General features: G+C 52.2%; 2 protein-coding genes across 4 annotated transcripts in view; one reads left to right on the top strand and one right to left on the bottom strand.

Moving 5' to 3' along the window:
• G3BP1 (G3BP stress granule assembly factor 1) overlaps positions 1 to 4,604 on the bottom strand; it is a 34,844-nt gene extending 30,240 nt beyond the window's left edge. The window contains exon 1 of the mRNA XM_039484881.1: positions 4,464 to 4,604. The gene's annotated coding sequence lies outside the window, so the exon portion shown is untranslated. The remainder of the gene's footprint in view (positions 1 to 4,463) is intronic.
• A 26-nt stretch (positions 4,605 to 4,630) lies between these two features.
• Positions 4,631 to 18,554, top strand: ATOX1 (antioxidant 1 copper chaperone). 3 transcript variants are annotated; one of them, XM_039484882.1, is made up of 4 exons: positions 4,631 to 4,919; positions 12,831 to 12,906; positions 16,472 to 16,647; positions 18,299 to 18,554. In XM_039484882.1, the coding sequence occupies exons 1-3, from the start codon at positions 4,812 to 4,814 to the stop codon at positions 16,594 to 16,596; spliced, it is 309 nt and encodes a 102-aa protein (XP_039340816.1). In that variant the 5' UTR covers positions 4,631 to 4,811; the 3' UTR covers positions 16,597 to 16,647; positions 18,299 to 18,554. The 3 variants fall into 3 exon arrangements, with proteins under 3 accessions (XP_039340816.1, XP_039340817.1, XP_039340818.1); XM_039484883.1 differs by having other exon boundaries at positions 4,631 to 4,838; XM_039484884.1 differs by lacking the exon at positions 4,631 to 4,919 and adding an exon at positions 10,506 to 10,660.
• Positions 18,555 to 24,713: the final 6,159 nt, after the last annotated feature.

Raw genomic sequence — 24,713 nt, forward strand, 5'->3', positions numbered from 1 at the left:
AAAAAGGGAGAGCAGATGCCCCAAATTCTCTCTCCCTTTCTCTCTATCCACAGCATTGACAAGACCTGAGGAAGAAGGAAGCAGCATTGGACTGGGGGACATACAGCCAGTAAGACTGAAAAATGTAGAGAGAGAGAGACCGACCTTTGCTTTGAATTCACTTTGCTTGTTAAGTTAGGCATTAGTTGCATTTTACTTTTATTTTCTTGTAACCAATTCTGACTCTTGCCTCCTTACTTGTAATCACTTAAAGTCTATCCTCTGTAATTATTAAACTTGTTTTATTTAAAACAGTATGTTTGGGGAACCCCATTTGAGATAACTGGATTTGTGCAGATCATTTTCTATTAATAAAATGACAGGCTTTACATGAGCATGCATTGTCCAGGAGAGAGCTGGATAATATAAGACATACACTTCTGGGGAAAGTCTAGGACTTGGAATTCCCTAGTGTTGTTCTGCAGTGTAATTCATGAGTGGCTGGCTATAGCACTCATACAACACAACTGGGAGTAACATGCTAGAGACTGTGTGAGAGCAGACCAGGAGTGGTAGCTCTCAGAGCAAAGCAATATAAAAGGCTCCCCATGTTGGAGAACTGAGTAGAGACAGCGGTTCATCAGTTCAGATTGTACCCTGGATAACTTCAGTGTGTAACACTTTTTTCCTTCATCTAATAGTTAGCACAACAGCACTGGGGGTGACTCCAAAAATATTTAAAAGTTGGGGGGGCATGATTCAGAGGAGCTTGAGAACCCCTGCTTTAGTATCAGATGCATTCATTTAATAGTTTGCGTTTAATATCTAACCTCTCTTTTTTCCTAGTCAAGGCAGCAGGACATTTCCAACACAGCAGCTTTAGTTGAAACAATTCTGACTGATATTTTAATCCACTGCTAAAGACTTTCAATACCAATCAGTCAATTAAAATGCATGTCAATAACTGTACACATGCCCATACTTTGTGAAAAAAGTCTTATTACCTAAATGAAACCAAAGATGAAGTGCAACAAACGCAGTAGCTGACATGTACATGCACACGGCAGCATCACTTGTCATAAGATCTGAGACCTACTCCATTTTAATCCACCTTCTGACTTCTCTTCAACTTCCCACCTGCCATGTCACTTAAAAATACGCAGCAAAAAAGGCTTGGGTTATGTCATTGGAAAGCTGCAGCAGTTAGTTTACAAGTGTTTCGTAACTCATCCAACAAGGCCTGTCATGTGTCAATTTCAGCAGCTCTCACTCAAAGTCACCAAGGTTAAAGGCCAAAAAACAAACAACTGTCCCTATAGTTTGAGAAACTAGCCTTCAGGTTTGTTTTTTAAACTGGACTTTCTTTAACCAGTGTTCCTGTGTATAATTTGGTATACACAATGTGCAAGGGGAAAGCACAATCTCAATTAGCATGTGTTTTCAGTAGAGTTCTCAACTATCTTCAGCAGGTGACGTGCTAAAACCATCCTGAGAGATGTTTTTTCTGCAGCATGAACTGAAATGTTAAAAGGTTTTTTGATCTGAATTTCAGCCTTAAGAATGCTGTTTGAAAACACTGAGCTAACGGAGGGTAGACTCAATACAGTGAGTCTTTAAAGTAGTTCACATTATTTCTAGCAACCTTTGTGGAAGTTTGAGACTAAAGTGAATTTAGCTATTTCCCCTGAGAGAGCTTGTAGCCTGGTTTGGTACTTTAACAAATAGATAAGAACATCATGACTACAGCTCCAAAGTAAATAATGGACTTTTTAAAAAAGTAATTTTCAGAAGTTTTAGTAGATTTTAAAAACAGATAAAAAGTTCAAATTTGTGTCATTACTATCCTTGACAGTCACCATCTAAAGTGATACCATGGCTGCAGCAGAATGGACAAATAGCCAATTGAGAACTAGTGAACTATTATACAAAATAATTTCCTCTGGTCACTAACAGACATAAGACACCATTTTTGTACCTTTATTAGTTTTGCTGCTTTTGTGGCTGCCCAGGACCATGAAAGGGTGCAAAGGATTCTTTGCTATGTCATTCCACATTAGAGCGCCTACAAAATATTCCCAAATGATTTACATCTTGCCAGGGAGTTTGGGCATGTCAGGAACACATGTGGCAAGTATTTTTCCTTTCTTTGCTTCCATCTTCTAGCTTTCAAGTTGGTTACATTAATACTTAATGTAAATTCACCAAGTCAGACACTGAAGGTTTCCCCATCTTCCTACTAAGCTAAGACCTTATAATAATGGATTTAATCAAAGAGACTTGAAATGTACTGCTTTCTAACAGCTAACTTCTAACACAAGAAAATAAGTAAACGGGTATATTTTGCATGCTTACATTTTATAAGATATTTAGAAATTGCTCTTAAAGCATAATCTGAGGGATACATTTTAATGCATACTTCTGATACTTGGGAACAAAGATGTATGAATTTCTCCCTCACACAATAGTATTACTCTGTTTCAGGCAGGTCTTTAGTTATCCAACTACTTAAAGGAAACTTGCAGTTTAATGACATTCAGGTATAACTGGGTAGAACAAGCAGCTGCACTTTAGACATTTTACTTCAAGTCAGCAGAGAAATGCATAGTATCTTCTGAAAGATGTGTAGAATGTGAACATTTTACCACAGTCAATAACTGCCATATACATCTGAGAATCTAAGTCAGTGACCAAATATGTAGTCTACTCTCATTTTCCCTGAAATCTTATTTGAGAACCTAGCATGTTTCCTTAACCCCTTTTGCCCATGAATAAGTGAAGTGACAGAAGATGCTATTTTCTAGAGAAGAAAGTAAGCCTCAGTAGCTGAAACAGGGTTGAGAAGATATGCATGATGGCCTAACATACATTCCAAATGATTTTATTTATACCAACCAGAAGTTACAATGTTCAGGGCTTGGCAGCCTCTCTACATTTCCTAAAGCGGTCATTTGTTTGTGAAAGGATAGGCCTGACAAAATAGACTGGAAACATAGCTGTTTGCTGCAAACACTCCTCACATCCAAATAGGAAGATGCCACTTCCTTCACATGGAATACATTATACATAATGCTTAATGCAGATGTCTCACTACACAGATAACATCCACATACCAGTAATTCCAAGTACAATCTTGCAAACGAACTCTATGGAAGGCATCCAAAGTGATGAACAGTAATACAGGTAGGGCTTTCACAATCAAGTCAGCCTGGGGCCTCACAAGTGACTGGGAGCTCTTCAGACACACTCTCCTATACACAGTTCTGTGTTTAATCCCAGCTCCACCATTGTCTTGCTGTGTGACCTTGGATAAATCATTTAATTCCACAGAGAGGAGAGTGTTACCCCATCTGCAAAGGAGGGGTGAAACTTACCCTCTTTTGTACAATGCAGAGATTTAAGGTGACTAAGGCTACACTCTCGAGGGGTGGGTATTTTTCCATGCCACCTTAACCCAGGAAGAAACTCTGCAGCCTAGCTACCTCATGTGGGCATTTTACATATTTGATAGAAAACACAGGCTATGTAAAGCACAGAACAAAGCTTGCAGCTTTGTATCTAGTCTCACACAATGAAGTTTCGTTCTCTCCTGTTTGGGTCCCTCCTCTGAACTCCCCCTCCCCCCTTTGAAATGTTTGCTTTCACCGAGGACACTATTGTCCACGGTTCCAACAACGGTTACTCATTTCTACAGCGTCACTCCTTTCCGTACGGCGAGAGGAAGGTTCTGCTCACATCCATGATGCCAAACACACAAGGGCTTTCAAAGCAAAGGAACCGCTTCGTGAAACGGTTTGCGGTTCTAGCCCAAACTGCTCGAGGTTTGCTGTCCCCACGGAGAGCGCAGGCAGCCCCCTTCTCCAGCCTGTGTGCATGGGGCACTCTGATCCTTGCAGGTCAGGAAGCTGCGGGAGCCCCGGGCCCCCCCACCGTCCTCCCCCTTCAGTGACTTACAGCGCCGCCCCCGGGCCCACGGCACCCCGTGACTTACAGCGCCGCCCCCGTTCCCACAGACGCCCCCGCCGGTGACTTACAGCCCCGCCCCGACAACCCCGGTGACTTACAGCCCCGCCCCCGTTCCCACAGAGCCCCCGCGCCGGTGACTTACAGCCCTGCCCCCGTTCCCACAGACCCCGCCGGTAACTTACAGCCCCGTTCCCACAGACCCCCCGATGACTTACAGCCCCGTTCCCACAGCCCCGGGACACCGCCGTTGGAGCTCCCCACGGGGGCACAGACCCCCCCACACCTTGCCGGGCCTGGGGGGAGAGAACACCAGCTTCCTCCCCCCTTATCTGTGGCCCGTCCCGCCAAGAAGCTCCGAGCCCCCCAGCTCAGCCGGCCTGGGCGAGCCCGGCCCGCGCGTGTCTGTGACGCTGAGAGCGGGAGGTGGCGCAACCGTCCCGGGAAGGACGTGACGCCGTTCGCAGCCGCCCCCCTCCCGGCAGCCCGAAGGAGGGACCGGGGCCGGCCCCCTCCCTCGTTACCTGCGGACGGAGCGGGACTGGAGCTGGAGGCTTCGCTACAGGCCGGCCGGGGAATGGAAAGACCTCACGCAACGGCGTGCTCACCCGCCGGCTACATATATCCGGCGCGCAGCCTAACCCCGCCGCCACCCGCCAGCCAATCGCTGAGCGCCGTACTTCCCTGCTCGGACGCCGTTTGGCCAGTGCTGCGAAACAAGGGCGGTGCTTGATGAGTGGCAATCACCTCACCCTATCCCACTGCCTTGTGGCAGGCGGCCGTTAATGTGAGCGACGTAAGGACCAGCCAACAGACGTTGTAGTTTCAGCCATTGAGGCGGGACAAAGCTCAACTGACTCCCCCGCTGGCCAATGAGGCGACGCACCTCTCGCTATAAGGTGAGAGTTGGAGGAGGCGGGGACTCAGAAGCCCTAGTAGCGTGGTTGAGCCGTACAGCGGCGTCCTTGAAATCTAGCAAGGTAAACCCCGTTTTAGATAGGGGCGGCACTCAATCCGGCACTGAGAGCGATAACCAATTAGAGAGCATTCATGGGCGTGACTGACAGGCCAGAGACTAGAGCCTCTTAAAGGGAAACGCACCACTAAGAAAGGGGCTGCCCTTCCCCAGCCAGCAGACAGCGCCCCCCCTGCTGGAGGGAAGGGCCGCCTGCTCCCCATCCCACCCCAGGCTGCTGCAAGCCCACTGAGCCTGCCCTGGCTATCCCAGCCTGCAGCACCAGGGCCCAGGCCTCCCCCAGCCTCCTGGGCCCCAGCAGCAGCCCAGGCCTGTGGCCCCTGCCCCCTTGGCTCCATGGGGCCCTCTACACAGCCAGGGATCTGCACAGACCCCAGCACGCTGAGAACCCACTGAACCCACCACGGCCAGCCTCCCGCTGGGCCCCGGCCTCCCGCAGCCTCCAGACCCCTGCACAGCCCAGTCACCCACTGAACCCACCACGTCCACCCTCCGGACCCCTGCACGGCCAGCCTCCCGCTGGGCCCCGGCCTCCCGCAGCCTCCAGACCCCTGCACAGCCCAGTCACCCACTGAACCCACCACGTCCACCCTCCGGACCCCTGCACGGCCAGCCTCCCACTGGGCCCCGGCCTCCCGCAGCCTCCAGACCCCTGCACAGCCCAGTCACCCACTGAACCCACCACGTCCACCCTCCGGACCCCTGCACGGCCAGCCTCCCACTGGGCCCCGGCCTCCCGCAGCCTCCAGACCCCTGCACAGCCCAGTCACCCACTGAACCCACCACGTCCACCCTCCGGACCCCTGCACGGCCAGCCTCCCGCTGGGCCCCGGCCTCCCGCCGCCTCCAGACCCCTGCACAGCCCACTCACCCACTGAACCCACCACGTCCACCCTCCAGACCCCTGCACGGCCAGCCTCCCGCTGGGCCCCGGCCTCCCGCAGCCTCCAGACCCCTGCACAGCCCAGTCACCCACTGAACCCACCACGTCCACCCTCCGGACCCCTGCACGGCCAGCCTCCCGCTGGGCCCCGGCCTCCAGACCCCTGCACAGCCCAGTCACCCACTGAACCCACCACGTCCACCCTCCGGACCCCTGCACGGCCAGCCTCCCGCTGGGCCCCGGCCTCCAGATCCCTGCACGGCCCAGTCACCCGCTGAACCTGCCTTGCTCAGCCTCCCGCTGGGCCCCGGCCTCCAGACCCCTGCACGGCCCAGTCACCCACTGAACCTGCCTCACTCAGCCTCCGGACCCCTGCACAGCCAGCCTCCTGCTGGGCCCCGGCCTCCATCAGCCTCCAGATCCCTGCACGGCCCAGTCACCAGCTGAACCTGCCTCACTCAGCCTGCCTTGCTCAGCCTCCGAATCCCTGCACGGCCCAGTCACCTGCTGGGCCCAGGCCTCGCACGGTCTCCATACTACAGTGTGGCCCACACAGGTGTTGCCACCTGTCTTCATCTAGGCACATGTGCTGCACTGATCATCATGGTATCTCAGTGCTTTTTCCCACCATCCCAGTCTCCCTGGAAGAGTCCTAATGCTACTCCACTTTGTGCAAAGCACTAAACCGTCTCCATTCCCATTTATCTCCTTGGGGCTGCCACAACGCGTAATTCAGTATCAAAGTTCAGTAGTGCCATCACCCTTGGGGCTGATACTGCATCCTCTAAAAGATTATTTCACAATTTCTTACCAAAATAAACAGAGAAATCAATCCACCTAAACTTGCTCTTAGACTTTTGATAAGAAACAAGTCACCAAAATGAGCCGGAGGTTGAGGTTTTTTGCATTGCCTTTTCAGTTCTCTACCCTAAAAATATCACTGTCCAAGTGGAAAGAGATGCCCAGTTACTGATCCATCATATAAAATCCAGGTCGCATTGCATTTCATCACTTGAAAGGATTAAAGAGCCCCATAAGGTAACAGCAGCTTTCATACCACATCCCTACTTTACCAAAGTAAAAGCCGTCAGTGCTTGAGGTCAGTTTCCTAAAGCACATGTTTATTTTTGCTGTATCTCAGCAAGTCTCTAGAGGTGGCGGACAGGGGGCGGACAATTGAATTGAATCTTCTTCCAAAGGGCCAAAATTTCCCTTCACCTACATCCTGTGCAAACCCAGCTAAATCAAAAGTGTTGTCAGAGCAAGGATAACATTTGACCCTATAGTAGGGACTTAAAAGACTGCCCTTTAGGGGAACAAGAGGCATTAAGAAGCCCTTGTGTAAGCCTCTTCCCCTCTTCTCTTGTATGGAGATTTACAGCTGGCATTATGCCATCCTCGGCATTAATATCCCCCCCCCCTTTTTTTTTTTTTGCTATTTATATCCTGAACCACATTGCAAGCTGCCAGCTCATAAATCAGTAGCAAGGCCTTTGCAGAGTTTAATACAAGCCAAGGGACAGCCGTGTAAAAGAACCCCTCTCCCAGCCTCACAGGTGGGACACTTGTGATACAGATTCAGAGAGGCACACGGCACAGTGCAGCAGCGTGGTCCCACGAATAACCCCATTTCTTATCAAAACAATCACATTTTACAGCAGTGAAACAAGATGACATTTCCATGTGCCGTGAAATGGCATCCGCCCTGACCCCTGTGCTACTGGGCCTCAAGGCTGGTATCATCTTCCACCCTGCCTCCCTTGAGGTGGGCCCATGTCTAGCTAACTCAGTGACAGTCATGACTGGCAACTGGAACCTGCTGTTAAGCTTGATTCAAAGAACAATTGCTCTAAGAAGCAATTTAGCTTGCTCTGGCCAAGGGCCTGCAGGAGACGCTCCCCATTCAGATTATTTCTCCGACTGAAGCTTGGTGTTCTTACAAGGGAGGGGTGAGCCAGGCACACAGTGGTCAGTTGCTGTCTGTAACTCCCTCCCACACAGCTCTGCCAACGCAGCCCATTCCTGACCTGCAGCAGGCCTGCTATTCCAGTCCTCAGCACCCCATGCACGGCTCAGCCAGTTCATCTAATCCAACCTGCCACGCCCCTTTCTAGTCCAGTCCTTGGCTCCTCAGACAGCTCGACCAATGCATCAAAATCCTAATCTGTCACACTTTCAGCACCGATTATCCTGGAATCTCTACACCGCTGCCCATGCCCCTCAGTCCCACTGTGCAGCACCTTCTTCACATCACACCCTACTCTCAAATTTACAAAGCAGATTTCTTCCACTCCATTTCTTCAAAAGATTAGTTTAATGCAGTGCATTGGGATGGGGGCCAAAGACAGGATCCACTGGCTCACTAGCCAAAGCTTGGGAGATACTTGCAATTCCAGTGTTCCCAGCTGGATTTTTGTCTGTCATTTCACCCGACCTATTCTAAAGCAGAAAAACCAGAGCACCTATCAGGCTTTCACTCAATGCTCTACTCCATGCTGGTCAGGGTTCTCCTGCTCCTGTACAGTTTAATAACCTCTTACAACTCATAGGCTCTAGGGTGATTTCCTGAAGCAACCAGCCAAGCCAGCTCCCTCCAGCCCATTAGGCATCTAATCCTCACTTATCTCCCCACCAGTGAGACCTTCTCCCAAACACCAGCACCCTTTTTATTCCAGTGCTGAGGACTACCACTTTAATCTCCAGGGTGCATGTGGCTCTGTACTAAGGATGGTGGAATTCCTCAACAGCTGTTAAGTATCCACTATTGATTCAGAACTTTCCCAATTGTTTCACCAACTTCTTTCTTTAACACCCCCACCCTCCTTTTAAATCTCTTTTCTTTTAGCAGGTACTTCTATTGCTCTCTCTCACACACATTCTTATGGAGCAGTTTGTCCAGCAAGGTCAGCTGGGAGAAAGTCTCCTTTCCCCAAACCCAATCAGATTCTCAGTATCTGCACTTGACATCAGCTTTAATCCATTTCCTAATTAGGAGTGAAAACTCTTTCATTATTAAAAAAAAAAAAAATTCACCCTTCATCCTAAATTGTTCAAAACCTGATTTACTGTCACAGTCACAGCTCTGTAGAAAAGGGAGGTGAAATGTAAGTGTGTGGGATTACATTTGGGTCTCACCTATGCTAGAGAAATTTACCAGCCTAAAAGCCATTGGGTCCTCCACAAAAGTGCTCCAAATAGCGCACATGCATCATGACAAATATAGCTTGGATTAAATCTGCTTTCAGCGGGTCTAAATGCAGGGCGGCTCACTCTAAACCAGTTTAATCCCAGCATGAACAGAGAACTCCAGTCCTCCCACAATTACCTTTTCTCTCTCAGTAGCAAATAACTTCTGATCTCAATCCTTAACCTGCACTTTTTCATTTGTCCTCCCTACTCAGTTAACCTCCCTGTAGAGTTTCTGGCTACTGCCCTCTGTTGCAGTGGTGGCACTGCAAAATCTCCCAGAATCCACCTCTTCTAGAAGCCACGCCAGGAACAGGAACTGTGGGATAGATACGCAGAAGTCACCGCAACTTGGAATGGTTTAGAACAGCGTTAGTGTGGGTGGGCAGGGTCGAGGCACAATTCTGCGTGACTTGTGTGAATGCAGAAGGCCAGCGAGCTGCACTTAAACTGGTTCCTCGTCAGGGAGTCCCTTAGGAGCAGTTCTATTCTCTGGTGTAGACACAGCTTTTGTGTAACAAATGGTGGGTCAACTCTGCCCTGAGCCTGCACACAACCTGGGAACAGAAAGGCGCTGTGTGACAGCAATGTCTGGTGGCCGGATGCTTAGGGGAGCGCCAGCTGGATGGTCACTCCCCTTGAACTAACTTGGCAGAGTATAGCCTGTGAGGCTGGCACTGTTTGGGTGCGGGGCAGTACTCCTGGTAAGTCCATGATGCATATTAGCAATTATTGGGCCCCCTTAGCGTGATGGGAACATAGTGACATGCCTGTGACGGGCCTTCCCCAAGTTTCTTGGCTGTTCCAACCCAAAAAGTAACAATCACTTTAAAATAAATAAATAACACCTCCCGTTACGTGAACTGCAGGGCTCCAAACCTCAGGGGCTCTCCATCTTCTGTATGGCCTGCCTGGGCAGGACCCATCTATTCTTCTCTGTGTGACAGGTCCCCCTTCCTATGCTCAGCCACAGAAGCTATGGGTCTGTTAGAGCCCCATGTAGGGCAGCTCTGTCGCTCTCCCAGCCCATGCTTTCAGCTTGAGGCCCCCAGTTCAATCCCCAGGGCATCAGCCAAGAAGGCAGCTGTCACGCTTGCCCTGTCGTGGGGCCCACAGCTTTGGCACAGCCTAAAATGTTGGGGGGATGCTCCTGAGACACCCCCTAAAAGCCTGGGGTCAAGTAGGGATGGCTTGAGTGTCACTGGGCTACTGTGCAGGGGGCTCATACTGAGCGCTCAGCCTCTGGGGTTCAGCCAGGGGGCATCATTACAGGGGAAAAACAGAGGGGGGATTGTGTCACCCCAGAAAGCTCCACAGGGGATTGTATTAATCCTACAAGGGGGGGCGATAATGGAGCCTAGAGCTCTGGGGAGGGGAGGCCAAGCCAGGCCTGGGGTCCCTTGTCCCCCTTGCCTCCTAGCCAGTGACACCGCTTGGCAAGCCCCGGAGCGCTCCGGCAGAGCGGGGCGGCGCCAGCTGCAGGGCCGGGGCCGGGAGCCGAGCGAGCACCGCGCCCCCAGCGGCCCAGAGGGAGGCGTGCACCGGCCGGGAGCAGCCTGCCCCGGGGAAGGAGGCGGCGGCGCTGGGCAGGGCGCGGCGCTGCACGTACCGGCGGCCTGGGCCTCAGTCCGCGCGGAGCCGGGAGAGGAGCAGCATCGGCCGCCGCTGCCATGCCGGTGGGTGCGCCGGCCGCTCTGGCTGCTGCAGGCCCGGAGCTGGGGCGCGAACCCCGGCGGGGCCAGCGGCTGCTCGTGGGGGTGCAGCTGGGACGGGCCCCCCCTTCCCCGGGTCCCCATTGCCGGAGGGGTGGCGCATCCCCATGGGCCCTTTCCGGCCTGGATTCCCACTGGCCGGGGAGGGGCCTGATCCGAATTCGCCCGAAGCCTGCCGGGGTTCGTCCCGCTGGGGTTGGTCCGGATACGGAGTTCAGAGGCGGATCCAGGCTTCCCCCAAACCTGGGTGGGCCCGGGCCAGTGAATGCTGTGCCCAGCAGGGACCAGGGGCTATCGGTTCAGGCTGGGCGTTTGCCTGAAAACCTGATAACTTGTTACTAGTAGCTACCGTGGGGACACGCCCGGGCCCCTGGGGCTGGGGGCCCTATGGGAGATAGTCATCAGCACCGGTTAATGGCACCTGGTTTTCTTACTCGTGGGGGATCCTTATCCTCACGCTTGGGAGAAGCCAAACCTCCACAAAACTAGCTCGTTCTCCTCCAAACCAACCCTCGCCGTTCTCTTTTGCTGCAGAGGCTAGGAAATGCTTGAGGGTATTGAGACCCCTGCTTGTCATTGCTCAGCGCAATGTTCTCATCTGTTCCTTCTGCTCCCCGTCTGCCTGTATCTTGTCTTCTCTGTTTGGCTTGCAAAGATTGCAAGTTCCTCGGGCAGGGACTGTTTGTACAACGCCTGGCCCGATGGAGGGCTTGGTCCATGACGCCCCTTATTTATACCTCTTGCCGCCATGCAGATGTTTGCATCCAGTTTAACAGAAGGGGAGGGATTTTCCAAAGTTTTTTATTTTGGGAAAATTCTCTGAAAATCAAACTAACCTTAATGAATTTTTAAAATGTCAACGAGAACAAAAATTGTTGTTGTCTTTCTGGATGAAAACTTTCCCTTGGAGCCTTGGGAATTCAAACGCCGTGGGAGGGGGACAGAAACTGACTAAGGGCTTGGCTACACTTACAAATTTGCAGCGCTGCAGCAGGGTGTGAAAACACACCCTCTCCAGCGCTGCAAATTGCGGCGCTGCAAAGCGCCAGTGTGGTCAAAGCCCCAGCGCTGTCCGTTATTCCCCACAGGGAGGTGGAGTACGGACAGCGCTGGGAGAGCTCTCTCCCAGCGCTGGCGCTTTGACTACACTTAGCGCTTCAAAGCGCTGCTGCAGCAGCGCTTTGAAGTGCTAAGTGTAGCCACAGCTTAAGGGCTTGACTGTACTTAAAACGCTATGGCTGCAGCGCTTCAGTGTGAACACCACCCACACCGAAGGGAAAGGTTCTCCCATCAGCGTAGCTAATCCACCTCTTCAAGAGGCAGCAGCTAAGTTGGTGGAAGAAATCTTCTGTTGACCTAGCACTGTCCACACAGGACGTAGGTCGGCTTAACTATGTCGCTCACGGGGTGGGAATTTTTCACACCCCTGAGTGATGTAACTAGGTCAACCTAATTTTCTAGAGTCAAGGAGCCCATGGCCTTGAAGCAGCAGTAAAATGAAGCCGATTGGTTTTATTATCTGAACAGCGAACATACAGCGTTAGTGCGAAAAAAGAAACGTAGGATTCTTTCGGTTGTAATAACTGAATATGTTCATTAATAACACAGGCAAATATATTGTATGCTACTGATAGAGTATCTCTGAGTAGCAGCTAGGAGCATAATTAAAAATATTTGGTTTTTTTTAACAATGTGCCAGTCATGTCCCTTAAATCATGTTTTCAAGGTACAGTAGTATTGTTTGTATTGCAGTGGGGTGTATAGGTGCCACAACTATGGACAAGGATCCTATTACACTAGGCCAGCATAACAAAAAGAAAGCCCCTGCCTCAGAGAGCTAAGAGAACACAGCAGGGGAATACAGACAGGTTGTGAAGCACAAGGAAGCAATGAGATCAAGTAACTAGATATGCTGGAGTTTGCAGAAAGCTTGGTTTTATGCCAGAGTACGTTTGCAGTGTTTGGATTACGATCCGTGCCTGGTAGGACTGGGGTGAGAGCACCTTTTGTATGTGACGTTATGAGGGTTTCAAACTCAGGTCTCCAGAGGTCCCAGGCCAGTGTATTGGGATCATTGCTGACGAAGCAAGCAGGGCTCCTGGTTGTCTCCAATCTGTTCTCTTCCTTATTTCAGAAGCACGAGTTCTCTGTCGACATGACCTGCGAAGGGTGCTCCAACGCGGTCACACGCGTTCTCAACAAGCTGGGAGGTGAGTGGCACTGCTCTGAGCCAGGTGGAGAATTGCACAGGGATCAGCAAACAGCTTTCACGGATGTGGGAGTTTCCATACTAGCCTTCAGGAACCAACGGTTCCTATGGCAGTGAAATGGAAACTGCAGTCAAGTGTCTCTCTCAGACTGGCCCCTGCCTCCAGCTAATGATTGGCACAGAGCAGCCCTTGCGTCAGAAGAACCATTCTGGCCCAAACACCAAGAGTTTGTGTTGTTATCATAGTGTCTGGGACATTAATAGGCCGATTGCAATGTCCAGTACATATGGATAGTGGCTGCTATTTGCAGAGGCATCTTTCCTTCCCCATATCTCTGTGGTCACAACTGTTGCTTGCTTAGCACTGTGTGTGGAGTTAACACGAGCATCATTGGGGTCACTGTGTCCTGGCAAAGTCACCCGTGGCCAGGGGTAGTTCTCAATCCCCACGTGGGAGGGAAGGTCTCGTTATGCTGACTCCTCCTTTGGTAAGAGACAGTGCAACCCCCCAGGAGAGGAGTATTGCTTTGGACTGGCCCGCCGTGGCGTTTGTCCTGGAAGCTCTGGCATGCCAGATGATGCCCTCCACCAACAGGGAGCTGCTCTGTTGGCAGGTGACCTAGCCAGCACAAGCCCCTGGCAAGGCAAAGTGTGGATTGTCTGGCCTGGATGAAGGGCCATGAAATCCTGGCCTTGCTGAACCCCAGGGGAGTTTTGCCGTTGACTTTAATAGAGCTGGGATTTCACCCTGTATGTTCTAAATTACTTCCCTAAAGAACTGGGTCCTCACTTAGAGCCGTCACCTGCTCCCCTCTCTGCAAAACCCGCTCCCGCTTTTGTTCCTAGTGTTCGGTTTGCTCTTCGCCATGTGTGGCACCATTTCAGGACTGGGTCTGGGGAATGTTCAGGCTACTCTTGCTGCTACCTGAATACCTTGGGGCTGGCACCTCTGGCCCAGTTGGGGCCCTTCTGTCACTGATCCGTTGCATTCCTGGCAGCAGACAAGAGTCTGCCAGGTGATCTTCTGCTGAGGGAAACTTGCCTGGGCAAAGCAGCATTTCTGGGCAGTCAGGAGAAGGGACATGAAGCAGGGGCATGCAGTGGCATGAATGCTGCACCTGTAAGAGACAGCGAAGGACAGAGCCCCTGCAGGGGGCTTAGGCAGCTTCTTTCTGGGCATCCTTGGCAGAGAGGCGAACGACGTCCCGTTCCTTTTTAAAACCCACCCTGCCCCACCCCGTCTGGCTATTTCAGAGCCAGACCCTTCTTCCTTTGTCGTCTGAGGATGGGGCCTCTCAAGCCCATTCTCGGGGCATTTGCCTGCCCAGGCCTGGGGAAAGACTCCTGGCAAAGAGAAGCAGAAAGGACTTTGGCTGACATTGCAGTCGGCTTAGCACGGTGTTTCCCACCCAGGCTCACAGAGGAGCAGTTGGGGGCTGGAGGGTTGCCTGTTCCAAACTCAGTCCTGCCCTCCCCCTGCAGATGAGCTGGGGGTCAAGCCGCTCCTTGAAAGCCCCCCACCCCGTTCCTGTGGGCGCCCCTGCTGCAGCTGGTTAGTCAGTAACTAATTATCGATCTGCAGTGGCAAGATGTCTAACTGGACTCTGTGCCCATTGCTGAGGCGGGGGAGGAAAGCTGCTCAGAGCTCTCTTGTAACTGCAGGAAGTTGCAGTCACCAGACTGCAGCAGTTTCTATTCTCCTTTCAGTGCAAGGCCTCCTCCAAAACCCACTGACATCCCTGGGAGTCTTTCCGCTGACTCCGTTGGGCTTTGGCCCAGGCCCTGCGAGCAGAAGGAGCAGAGGCCTGGTGCATCTAGCGTACTCCTCCCTGTGCGCTGCTGCTATAGGGAGAGCTGTTGTGATTCCCCTGCGGGATATTGCCAGCTCCAGAACAAGCACAGGGAGCCAATCACTACAGTGGCTATGGAGTAACAGGCCGACCTTTCCAGCCACTGATCAAGGAGCCTGCACTTTCCCGTCCAGTTGCTTTTACCACCTCTGCCAAACGACAGCCCCCAGCCGCCATCTGTGTTACTCACCCCGGGCCGACTCCACTCCTCTGTATGTTGGCAGCTGCCTTCCCTACCCAGTAGAGGAGCGACTCCTCCTGGAAAGCCCAGCTTTGTTCAGCTTGACTGAGAGTGCGTTAGCCCAAATTTCAGCTGGAGAGCCAAGATCACCAGGGGAATGCCCAGCCCTCCAATTGGCCTGCTGGAGCTGAACTTTTATTTATTATAGACTTCAACAATAAAATATATTGAAGCTGGTGTCTGCTGAGCTGTATTTACCAAGAAAGCCACGCTGGGGTTCCCAGATAACCAGATGGCCGCTCCCCAGTAACGTGGCAGGTGGAACAATAACTGACAGAGCAAAGAAACCTCAGAGCGCTCTGAATGAATGCAAATGCACCCAGCGCTGGTGGCTCATGCCAGTTCTGGTTTCACATGGATGCCTCTCCCTCCCTCACCCTGTGTGGCCCTGCTGCATCAGGAAGCGATCAGGAAAATGCCATTTCCCAGCAGGCTGGAAGTGCTAGCACTGAATCAGTCCAGCCTTGCTGCTTAGCCTCTCGTTGGAGTCACTGCGTGCTGCTCTGGAGGCCATAGACTGTGCTGCCCTTGGAAGGGAAGGGCCAGGCGGGAGGCAGCAGGCAAGCTCTGAAGTGGATGGGTCACAGTAATACTTTTGTCTGGTGGTGGTGGTAATATGTTGACATGCCAGCAGGAGGCGCACAAAACCTGTGTTAATAGAATAGCCTTTGACTGCCCCGCTCTGTGTGATGTACTCCATGTATCCCGGGGGTAGTTTTTCTAGTTAACGGTGTGCCTTGAGCTTCTGTGTTTTCAGACCCCAGCAGACAGAGGGGCCACTGGAAACTAAATTCCTGTCTCTCAGCTCAATCCTGAATCCCTGCACCCTTGGCCTGCTTCTCAGCACTTTCCTCGCCAGTCGCACTTTTAAGGATTGTCTCTTTAAACCAAGGGGGTGAGGACTTCTGATGGTTGGAGGCATGGGCTGAGAAGCTCCTGACTTGCTGTCTGACCCTGGGGAATGTCACACGAGATCCCTGGGCCTCGGTTCCCCCCTCTGTGAAAGAGGGCTAATAAGACAGGCTGTACCTTCCTCCCATGGGCTGAGGTTGTGGGGAAGGAGCCCCACAAAGCGCTCTGAGACCTGTGGAGGAAAGGGGCTAAAGAAATGCAGTAGAGGGGTATTCATGCCCTCTCCTGAGGTTGCAGTGAAGCCAAAAGGCTGAGTTAGCAGCATGAGAAGCTGCATGGTTGGGGGCCTGTACCCGTGGGGCAGGACTGGCACGTCCGAGCAGGAGCAGTGGTTGGGTGATGTCTGAGTTTGCATCAGAGCAAGGATGGGCACGCACTTCCCGAGTCTTGTTTGTTTTTTCAGCCTGCTCACCTGGTTCTCAACGGGATACTCAGTGCATCAGCTCTACCCCATCCATAAGGGAGGGGGAAGAGTCGGGGGGAGGGTGGCCATGGCGGGTGCGCTGGGTGGAGGCTGCACGGCTGGTTCCTCTCACACGTGGGGTATCCTTTCCCTCCCCCAGGTGTCCAGTTTGAGATCGACCTGCCCAACAAGAAGGTGTGCATCGACTCGGAGCACAGCGTCGACACCTTGCTGGCCACGCTGAAGAAAACTGGGAAGAGCGCCTCCTACCTGGGGGAGAAATAACCCCCGAGCCGATGGGTCGGAGGGTCAGGCTTTCTCCACGCCCCAAAGGAGGTCAGTCTGCTGCCAAGGGGCTCTCCCTTACACAGCTAGTGGATGCAAGACACTGAGGAGGAACCCTGAGCTCACCCGCTCTGCCCAGGGTCCCATGTGAAGTGATGCTGGGTCAGGGCAACCCTGACAGTGCAGTAGCAGCAGGGTTTGGGCACTTTCCAGCGTGAAGAGCTGGGCAGCAGGCTGAGCTATGATGCCAATGAGGTGGGACTTGGGGAGTCACGGCCAGTGTCGAGATTGGCACGTAAGGAAAGTTTGGCCGGTGCTCAGTTGTGGCACGGGAGCTAAAACCACCGTAACATCCCACTCCCCTGCCCTCCTTGCCACGAGGCACCAGCCCCCAGGGCTGGCTCCAGGCACCAGCGCAGGAAGCAGGTGCTTGGGGCAGCCAGTGGAAAGGGGCGGCACGTCCGGGTCTTCGGCGGCGGGTCCCTCAGTCCCTCTCGGAGGGAAGGACCGGCCACTGAATTGCCGCCGAAGAATAAAGCAGCGTGGTAGAGCAGCCGCCGATCGCAGCTTTTTGTTTTTTTCCTTTCTCTTCACCGCTTGGGGCGGGAAAAAACCTGGAGCCGGCCCTGCCAGCCCCTTGCCCCATCTGGGATGGGATCTCGATCTGAGGTGGAAGCATTCACAGCCAGCATGGCCGGAAGCCTACAGACTGGCCCCTGTGAATGCAGAGCTGCCGCTCCCGCAGCGGTGCGTGTATAGGGCTGGGGCGAGGAACGTTAAAGAACTGTCGCTGTTTCCTGGGGGAACCTTACACAGACTTACATTTGGAAACCTGTCTGCTTCCCTCCACCATGTTGACTGGCTGCAAATATGAGTTTTGCTTCTAGCAATTGCCCCGTTGTGGTCGCATCACCGTTGCTACTTCAGCAGCCGCATGTGATCTCTCAAAGGGCGAGTTTGGGGGGGTTGCATGTCCCCGGGCTCTGCTCCAGCAGGATGTTCAGGGGAGCCAGAGGGTGGCTCTTTCCCTTTCCCACCCCAAGATGACCGAACGGTGTGTGTATAGGGGGAGGGATGAGGCTGAGAGGGGCTCTCTTCTCCCCCTGATGGTCCCTTCTGCACTAGGATTAGACATGGCCCCTCGTTCCGAGAGACGCCCTCCTCCGTGCCAGCATGTCAGATGTGACAGGGAATGGCCAGGGAATCTGGCATTCACCTGGGCTGACTAGATTTTCTCCCCTGGTTAAAGGATGCCTTTTGCAGCCAACTTTTCTGCCACTGGAGCAAGAACCGGGGAAGCCTGACTAGGCCGGATCCTTCTCCTTTGAGCCTCTTAGAAAATCCTTTGTCTATCCTTGTTACAAGGAACCTCTTAGATAAGTGTAGCTGGAGGACAGTAAATGTTTTCCTCTCTTTTCAGGTAGTTTGCTTTACATCTGACACAATGCTTCTCATACAGCCAGTCACTTCCTGCGTATATTGCACACAGCAAGAAGGAAGAGGATTTTTTCTTTAAAATGAGGATACTAGTTGTGAAACCACATGCACTGGCTGGGGGGTTCTGGGGGGGAGTTAATACCTGGAACTCTTCAGTTCCTATTTTGAAATTGACTAGCTGTCAGGTTGCTGAGTTTCCTTTAAGGTTTAACCAGCAGGGGGCACCCCAGTATAACTCCCCTCCCCACTGTCCTTGTTTTTGCAGGAGCGCTAACATGATGGCTTCAGTGAGAAGATGGCCTGTGTACAGATCTGTTGACACCCTCTGTCATTTGACCCTGATTACCCTGCCAGATGTTGGAAAGAAGAAGGCTGGGAGGAGGAAGGACCCTCAGAGTAAAGGACCATGATCTACTTGAACGATAGTTTGTAAAACTCCCCTCTTGAAATGGAGAGTTCAGGTGTGCTCTCCCTCTCTGGCCTTGCAGTAAACAAAGGAGCCGCTTCTCTTTTCAAATACATGTTCTGGTGCCTGGTGTTTTCTTCAGCCGGGAGAGGTGGCTGATGCACAAGTAGGGCTCTTAGAAATAGGAGACTGCTTGTTACTTAGGAGAGGATCTCCAAGCTGCTTGTTCTCCAGGGAACTTGCACTGAGCCTTGTGTGCTGGCTACAGTCGGCTTGAGATAATGTCTCTGGAGAGCTGAGTTCAAATGCTGATGAGGTGATAAGTCACATGAGTTGGTGTCTCAATGGACCTTTGTTATAGTCAGACTTTGCAGCGGGGGAAGGGGTCGCTCAAAATGTGGAAGAAGCACAAGATTTGCTGAAAAAAAACAGGAGTACTTGTGGCACCTTAAAGACTAACAAATTTATTGTAGCATGAGCTTTCGTGAGCTAAAGCTCACTTCTTCGGATTTGCTGAGTGGATCCTTTGGACGTATCATTTTCCCCCTACCCCAAGGGACCAGTTATATTACAGTAGCACCTAGTGATCCCAGCGGAGATCAGGGCCCGGTGCTGAACATATACGTGCCTAGAGACAGACCCCATACTCAAGGTCACACTGCAAGTCAGTGACCGAGACTGGAATAGAACCCAGGTCTCCTGGCTGCTAGTCCAGTGTCCCGTTTACTAGCCCATGCTGCTGCTTAACCCACATTAGTGTCCACCTGCTGTTTAATTGACATTTCCTTTGTGATTCCTGTTCCAGCACCACCTGTCTGTCCCCTCCCACTATCTGCTACCTCCTGGCTGCATTTAGTATCATTGGCAATTAGTACCTCCCTTATGCACCATCTTCCAGCTGCTGTGGCTGAGTCCTGACATCATTAGAACGTCACCGTGGCTATGATAGATCATGGATGGTGTGTCAGTGGCTGCTCCTGTCGCACAGTGTCCCATTTTATTCATCTACATCAGTCTTCCTGGGGCAAGGGGAGTTTGTTTTAGTTCAGCTTCTCTGTGAGCATCACTGAATTAACCCTTCTTATAGCTCTGACCAGCAGGGCCGGCTCCAGGCACCAGCTTATCAAGCAGGTGCTTGAGGCGGCAACTCCAGAGCAGGGCAGCATTTTCAGGTATTAGGCGGCAATTCGGCGGAGGGTCCCTCACTCCCACTCGGAGCGAAGGACCTCCCGCTGAATTGCCGCAGATCGCGATCGCGGATTTATTTATTTTTGTTTGTTTGGCTGCTTGGGGTGGCAAAACCCCTGGAGCCGGCCCTGCTGACCAGCAGCAGAACCTCTAGTTAAGGCTGAGCTCTAGTTTCCATTCGAAGAGCCCCTTTTCAGATGCCGATGGCACTTGCCAAGATATTCCTCATGGGCTGACATTTTTCCAGTCATTTCCAACCAAAAGCTAATTCTGAGTAAAATCAGTTCTGCTGCTTTTGAGTTCTAGGAACTTTGGTGCTGGGGGGGGGGTGGGTATAATAGATTGCCATGTGTTCTGATATTTAAAACAAACCAAAGGAAGTATTTGTTCACACAACACGCAGTCAACCTGTGGAACTCTTTGCCAGAGGATGTTCTGAAGGCCAAGACTATAACCGGGTTTAAAAAATAACTACATACATTCATGAAGGATAGGTCCATCAATGGCTATTAGCCAGGATGGGTAGGGATGGTGTCCCTAGCCTCTGTTTGCCAGAAGCTGGGAATGAGCAATGGGATGGATCACTTGATGATTCCCTGTTCTGTTCATTCCCTCTGGGGCACCTGGCACTGGCCACTGTTGGAAGACCAGATACTGGGCTAGATGGACCTTTGGTCTGACCCAATATGGGCATTCTTACGTTCTTATTTTTGGCTCTGGCAATTGTCTGAAGCTGGAAACATCATACTGGCTTGTTTTACAGCCTTCCTCAAGGAAGGAAAATCAACTCCAGCTTGAAGGCAATCTGTTTAGAATTGTAAGACATGGACATTTTCGTGCATGCATATTTAGATCATTGTCCGTTGAGTTGTGACCACGCCAAGTTTAGAGAGGTTTAGAACACTGGCTTTTCTCTGGCGCACGTTAGCTCAGATCTAAGATATTCCACAGCCGTGGCTAAACTGCTGTAAGCTATAAGCCCTCTGTTAAGGAACATGTCTCTGATATGGATGCCCAATTTTTCCTCTTAAAAGACCATGGGAACTAAATGCTGAAACCTAATGTTAATGTGACATTAAAGTTATGCTATAAAGCACCTACATGTCAAGCGAGCTAAATGGCTAGATCCCTGCCCTGTTCCTCCTGCGTTGTGCCGCTCCAGCAGCCAGAGCCCAGCTGATCTGCCTTGCTGAGGATTCCCCCACTGCAGGAGAATCTCTAGGTGGCTTGGTGCTGGCACAGCTGCCTGGGCACTACCCCTCTCCCCGCCCATGGTGAGGGGGAACTTCCCCGGGGGAAGTGGGCATGGCCAGATTACTCCTGCACTCCGGCAATCGCTGTGTTGGTCCGACTTCTTTGGGGCCAGGGGTAGCCTGTGTAATTTAGAGCCATCCCAGAATTGGGGACATGAAGAGAGGAGTTAAAGCCACTTTTGCCATCCTAACTTCCACCTCTAGCTCTGCTGCCACCGAGGGTCTGTCTACACAGCAACAGAACCAACCCAGATAGCAGCAAGTCTCAGAACCCAGGTCAGCTGACGTGGGCTCATCTTCCAGGGCTAAAAACAGCCGTGTAGCCAGTCCTGCTAAGGCAGGAGACTGGGCTGTGAAACCCAGCGAGGGGGGAGGGTCTCAGAACCCAGGCCCAAGCTTGACTATCTACACTGGATCAGTTGAGCTTGGCTCTGAGACTTGCTGCCATGGGGTTGGTTGGGTTTTTTTTGCCGTGTAAATGTACCCTGAGCATCTAGCCCAACTGTTCCACCCAGAATGTTACCTTGGCTGCATGACACACATCTTGTATTATTTACTAAACAACCCTCCTCCTCTTTCCTCATCAATTGCATCCAGTTTTGGGCCCCCCACTACAGAAGGGATGTGGACAAATTGGAGAGAGTCCAGCAGAGGGCAACAAAAATGATCAGGGGGCTGGGGCACAAGGCTTACGAGGAGAGGCTGAGGGAACTGGGGTTATCTAGTCTGCAGAAGAGAAGAGTGAGTGGGAATTTGATAGCTGCTTTCAACTACCTGAAGGGGGGTTGCAATGAGGATGGAGCTCGGCTGTGCTCAGTGGTGGCAGATGACAGAACAAGGAGCAATGGTCTCAAGTTGCAGTGGGGGAGGCAAAGGTTGGATATTAGGGAACACTATTTCACTAGGAGGGTGGTGAAACACTGGAATGGATTCCCTAGGCAGGTGGTGGAATCTCCATCCTTAGAGGTTTTTAAGGCCCGGCTTGACAAAGCCCTGGCTGGGATGATTTAGTTGGGTTGGTCCTACTTTGAGCAGGGGGTTGGACTAGATGACCTCCTGAGGTCTCTTCCAACACTAATCTTCTGATTCAAACACTGCTAGTATTTATGGAATCGTTCCTAAGAACTACACAGGATGTGCATTCGAGCCTTCTGGAATTTCCAGCCTGTTATGCACCCAGTTTCTTCACCTCACCGTTGGGTTCACATTAACTAGCTTTATTTATTGACTCAATGTTCTTTGCTTTGGATTTCCTTCTTGCCCAGGTATAGCAGACATGGCTGGGCATTCATTTTAGCAGCCAGTCATAACGTACATGTGTTGCCTATTTTATTTATTTATTTATTGAGGGGGTGGGGAAGTCTGGCATTAGCTTGCCAAGGAGGTGAAGGGAATGGTGTGGCAGGAAGGCACAGCTACCAGCTCTGTCTCAGTGGTAGTTAAGTGGAAACAGCAGTCTTTAAGGAGCTAGCCCCCCCTGCCAAACCGACAGGCGTTGCGACCTTGCTGCGTTTGGAGAGGAAAATCACTGACTGTCCCACTATAAATCAGAGAATTTTCCCTCATGTCTTTGCTATGGTGTTTCCCAGAGATGCTGGCACCCTCGCTCCCATCAACATCAGTGTGGACTGAGGCACCTAGCTTTGTCCTAAGCTCTTGCCCACCATGAGACGAGTCATGCACCTGTGGGTCCCATCTAAGCTACCAATGGCAGAGCAGTGGATCTCAAAATGTGCTAGGCACAGCAAGGGCTTGACTGTGCTGTGGCTCTGGTGGCGCGGTGCCCCATGCCAGTGGGGCGGTGGGCAGGTTCAGTGCTGCCCAGAGCTCACCCCGAGGCAGTCGCTGTATGACCCTGATGTGCCACTGTGGCTGGTAGCTTGGTACAGCATCCGCACTCGCTCCCGTATGCTCAGCCCATGGAGAACTGGGCAGCCCCTTGGGAGCTCTCCTTGGGCCCCCGTTTGCAGACGCACATGGAAGCCAGGTGCAGAGCGCCGCGAGTTAATCGGAAATGAAGTGGGAGCCTCCCCCTGTGGATAAAACAGGTTCAGAGACAAGGGGCTGGGTGAGTGGTGGTTGGGCACAGCATGGCTGTGACATGTGCCAGCCCAAGTATTGGTCTGTCTTACAGAGCACTCTGGGGCGCCCTGCGTACAAAGGGCTCTCTTGACTACCCAGCTTTCTACAGCATTTCACAATCCCCCCAGATGCCATTGACCTCTGCCCCTTAGGCCTGCCTCTCATTGGCTAAAAACACAGGCAAGCGGAAGCCGGTTTATTCCTCAAATGCCAGTAGGTTTGTTGGGGGCGGGAGATAAGGCCTGGATTGGGATTAAGCTGCTGTGTGTGGGTGAAGCTGGGAACGACTCCTTGACTCCCCAAGACTGTGCAAACTTCTTGCTATCGGTTCAGCTGAGCGTCTGCTGGGAGCGGCGGGTGCATGACAGACTCATCAATGGTGCCTGGACACAGCTGACAAATTCACTGTAGCGAACCGATGTCCCGGGGCTGATGCCCATCCCCATTCTCCGATCTGCCTTGGGGTTTGAGAAATGCCTCTGGATGTGTCTAGCTATGGGCGATCGTTATCACAGGACACTGCTCTCTTCCCCCTGCCATTATCTCATAATGAGAACAAAACCCTGTCATTATGGCCTCCATAACTTTCCTGCTGCGCTCAGCCTGGTGGGTTCCAGCAGCAGCCTCTGTGCCCAGTGCAGATGCCAGTAACAGCAGCTTGCTATGGAGACAAACCCTCCCAGCCCTTTAGTGGGTGGGATTGCGTCACAGAGCGACGTGCTTGGGGGTTTTTATGTGTTAAACTTGGCAGGCACCGGAGGTTGGCGTCTTCTCGTGCCTGGGGAGGCGCAGAGTGGGCAGTGGCAGTGCGTTCTCCCCAGGGCTGGCACCTCTCCTGGATCACTGGAGAGCCCAAGAAAGAGGAGTGGGGTGTTCATGCCCAGCGAGAACAGACCCTGCCAAGGGTGGTGTGTGCTCCTGTCCGGTTGGTGTGTGCTCATTTCCCATGCACTTCCGATCCTGCCGGGCACTGGGGTCTTTCCCTGGCCCCGGGTGTAGCCTGAGCCAATGGGCTGTGTGAAGAGCTGGTCAGGCAGGGCTTAACCTCTTCTTTGCTTAGCTGTGGCTGAGAGGGGGCCGGGGGCTGCTCAGCCCCCACTCTCACAGCCCCTTAGCTGCAATACCTGCCCTTAGGTGGTGAAGGAGCATAGTCATAAGTCCTCCCACTGCTTGCTCCCTGCCACCCTCTCCCCCCAGCTCCTGCCCCCAGGGAGCAGAACTTGGAGGGCTCGTTGTTCCATACCCCCGTCTGCCCCGGAGGGGGTGTGCTGACCCCCGAGCACAGAGCTGCTCGTACCAGGTGGCCGTTAACACATGCTGCAGCGCGGCGGCATTCCAAGCACGTTAATGTCAAATCCCCAAAGAATTCAGCAGGATTAATGTTATGTGAGAGCAGAGCGAGCGGCACAAGCCTGATTCGCTGCATCCCCCTACCCCGAGCAGAGCCTTGGCCTTGCGGGACAATGGGACGGCTCCCGGGATTCCACAACCTTGCTAGCTTATCAAAGGAACAGAGCATTTCATCCAGTCCTCACAAGGACACGCTCTTCCTCACCGCCTTGCGTCCTTTCTGATAAGAAGATAAGCATTTGTGGGAATCTAGTTTTCTCGCTGTCTCAGTTACCAGCAAACCACTGTATTTTATAACCCACTACTCTACGGATTCCCGGTGCCACACAATACCCATCCTTCCCCAAAAGCATAGTCTAAAGATCCACTGTGATCATCCTGGCGTTGGCGGGTGGATAACC

The sequence above is a fragment of the Mauremys reevesii genome, linkage group 8, assembly GCF_016161935.1.
Source record: "Mauremys reevesii isolate NIE-2019 linkage group 8, ASM1616193v1, whole genome shotgun sequence".
NCBI classification, from domain to species: Eukaryota; Metazoa; Chordata; order Testudines; family Geoemydidae; genus Mauremys; species Mauremys reevesii.

Excerpts from the sequence above, each read along its gene's own strand:
- ATOX1 (XM_039484882.1), top strand. The coding sequence starts at position 4,812 with ATGAGGCGACGCACCTCTCGCTATAAGGTGAGAGTTGGAGGAGGCGGG. Across the intron at positions 4,920-12,830 it reads CGTCCTTGAAATCTAGCAAG|AAGCACGAGTTCTCTGTCGA; the intron begins GTAAACCCCGTT and ends TCCTTATTTCAG. Across the intron at positions 12,907-16,471 it reads CGTTCTCAACAAGCTGGGAG|GTGTCCAGTTTGAGATCGAC; the intron begins GTGAGTGGCACT and ends TCCCTCCCCCAG.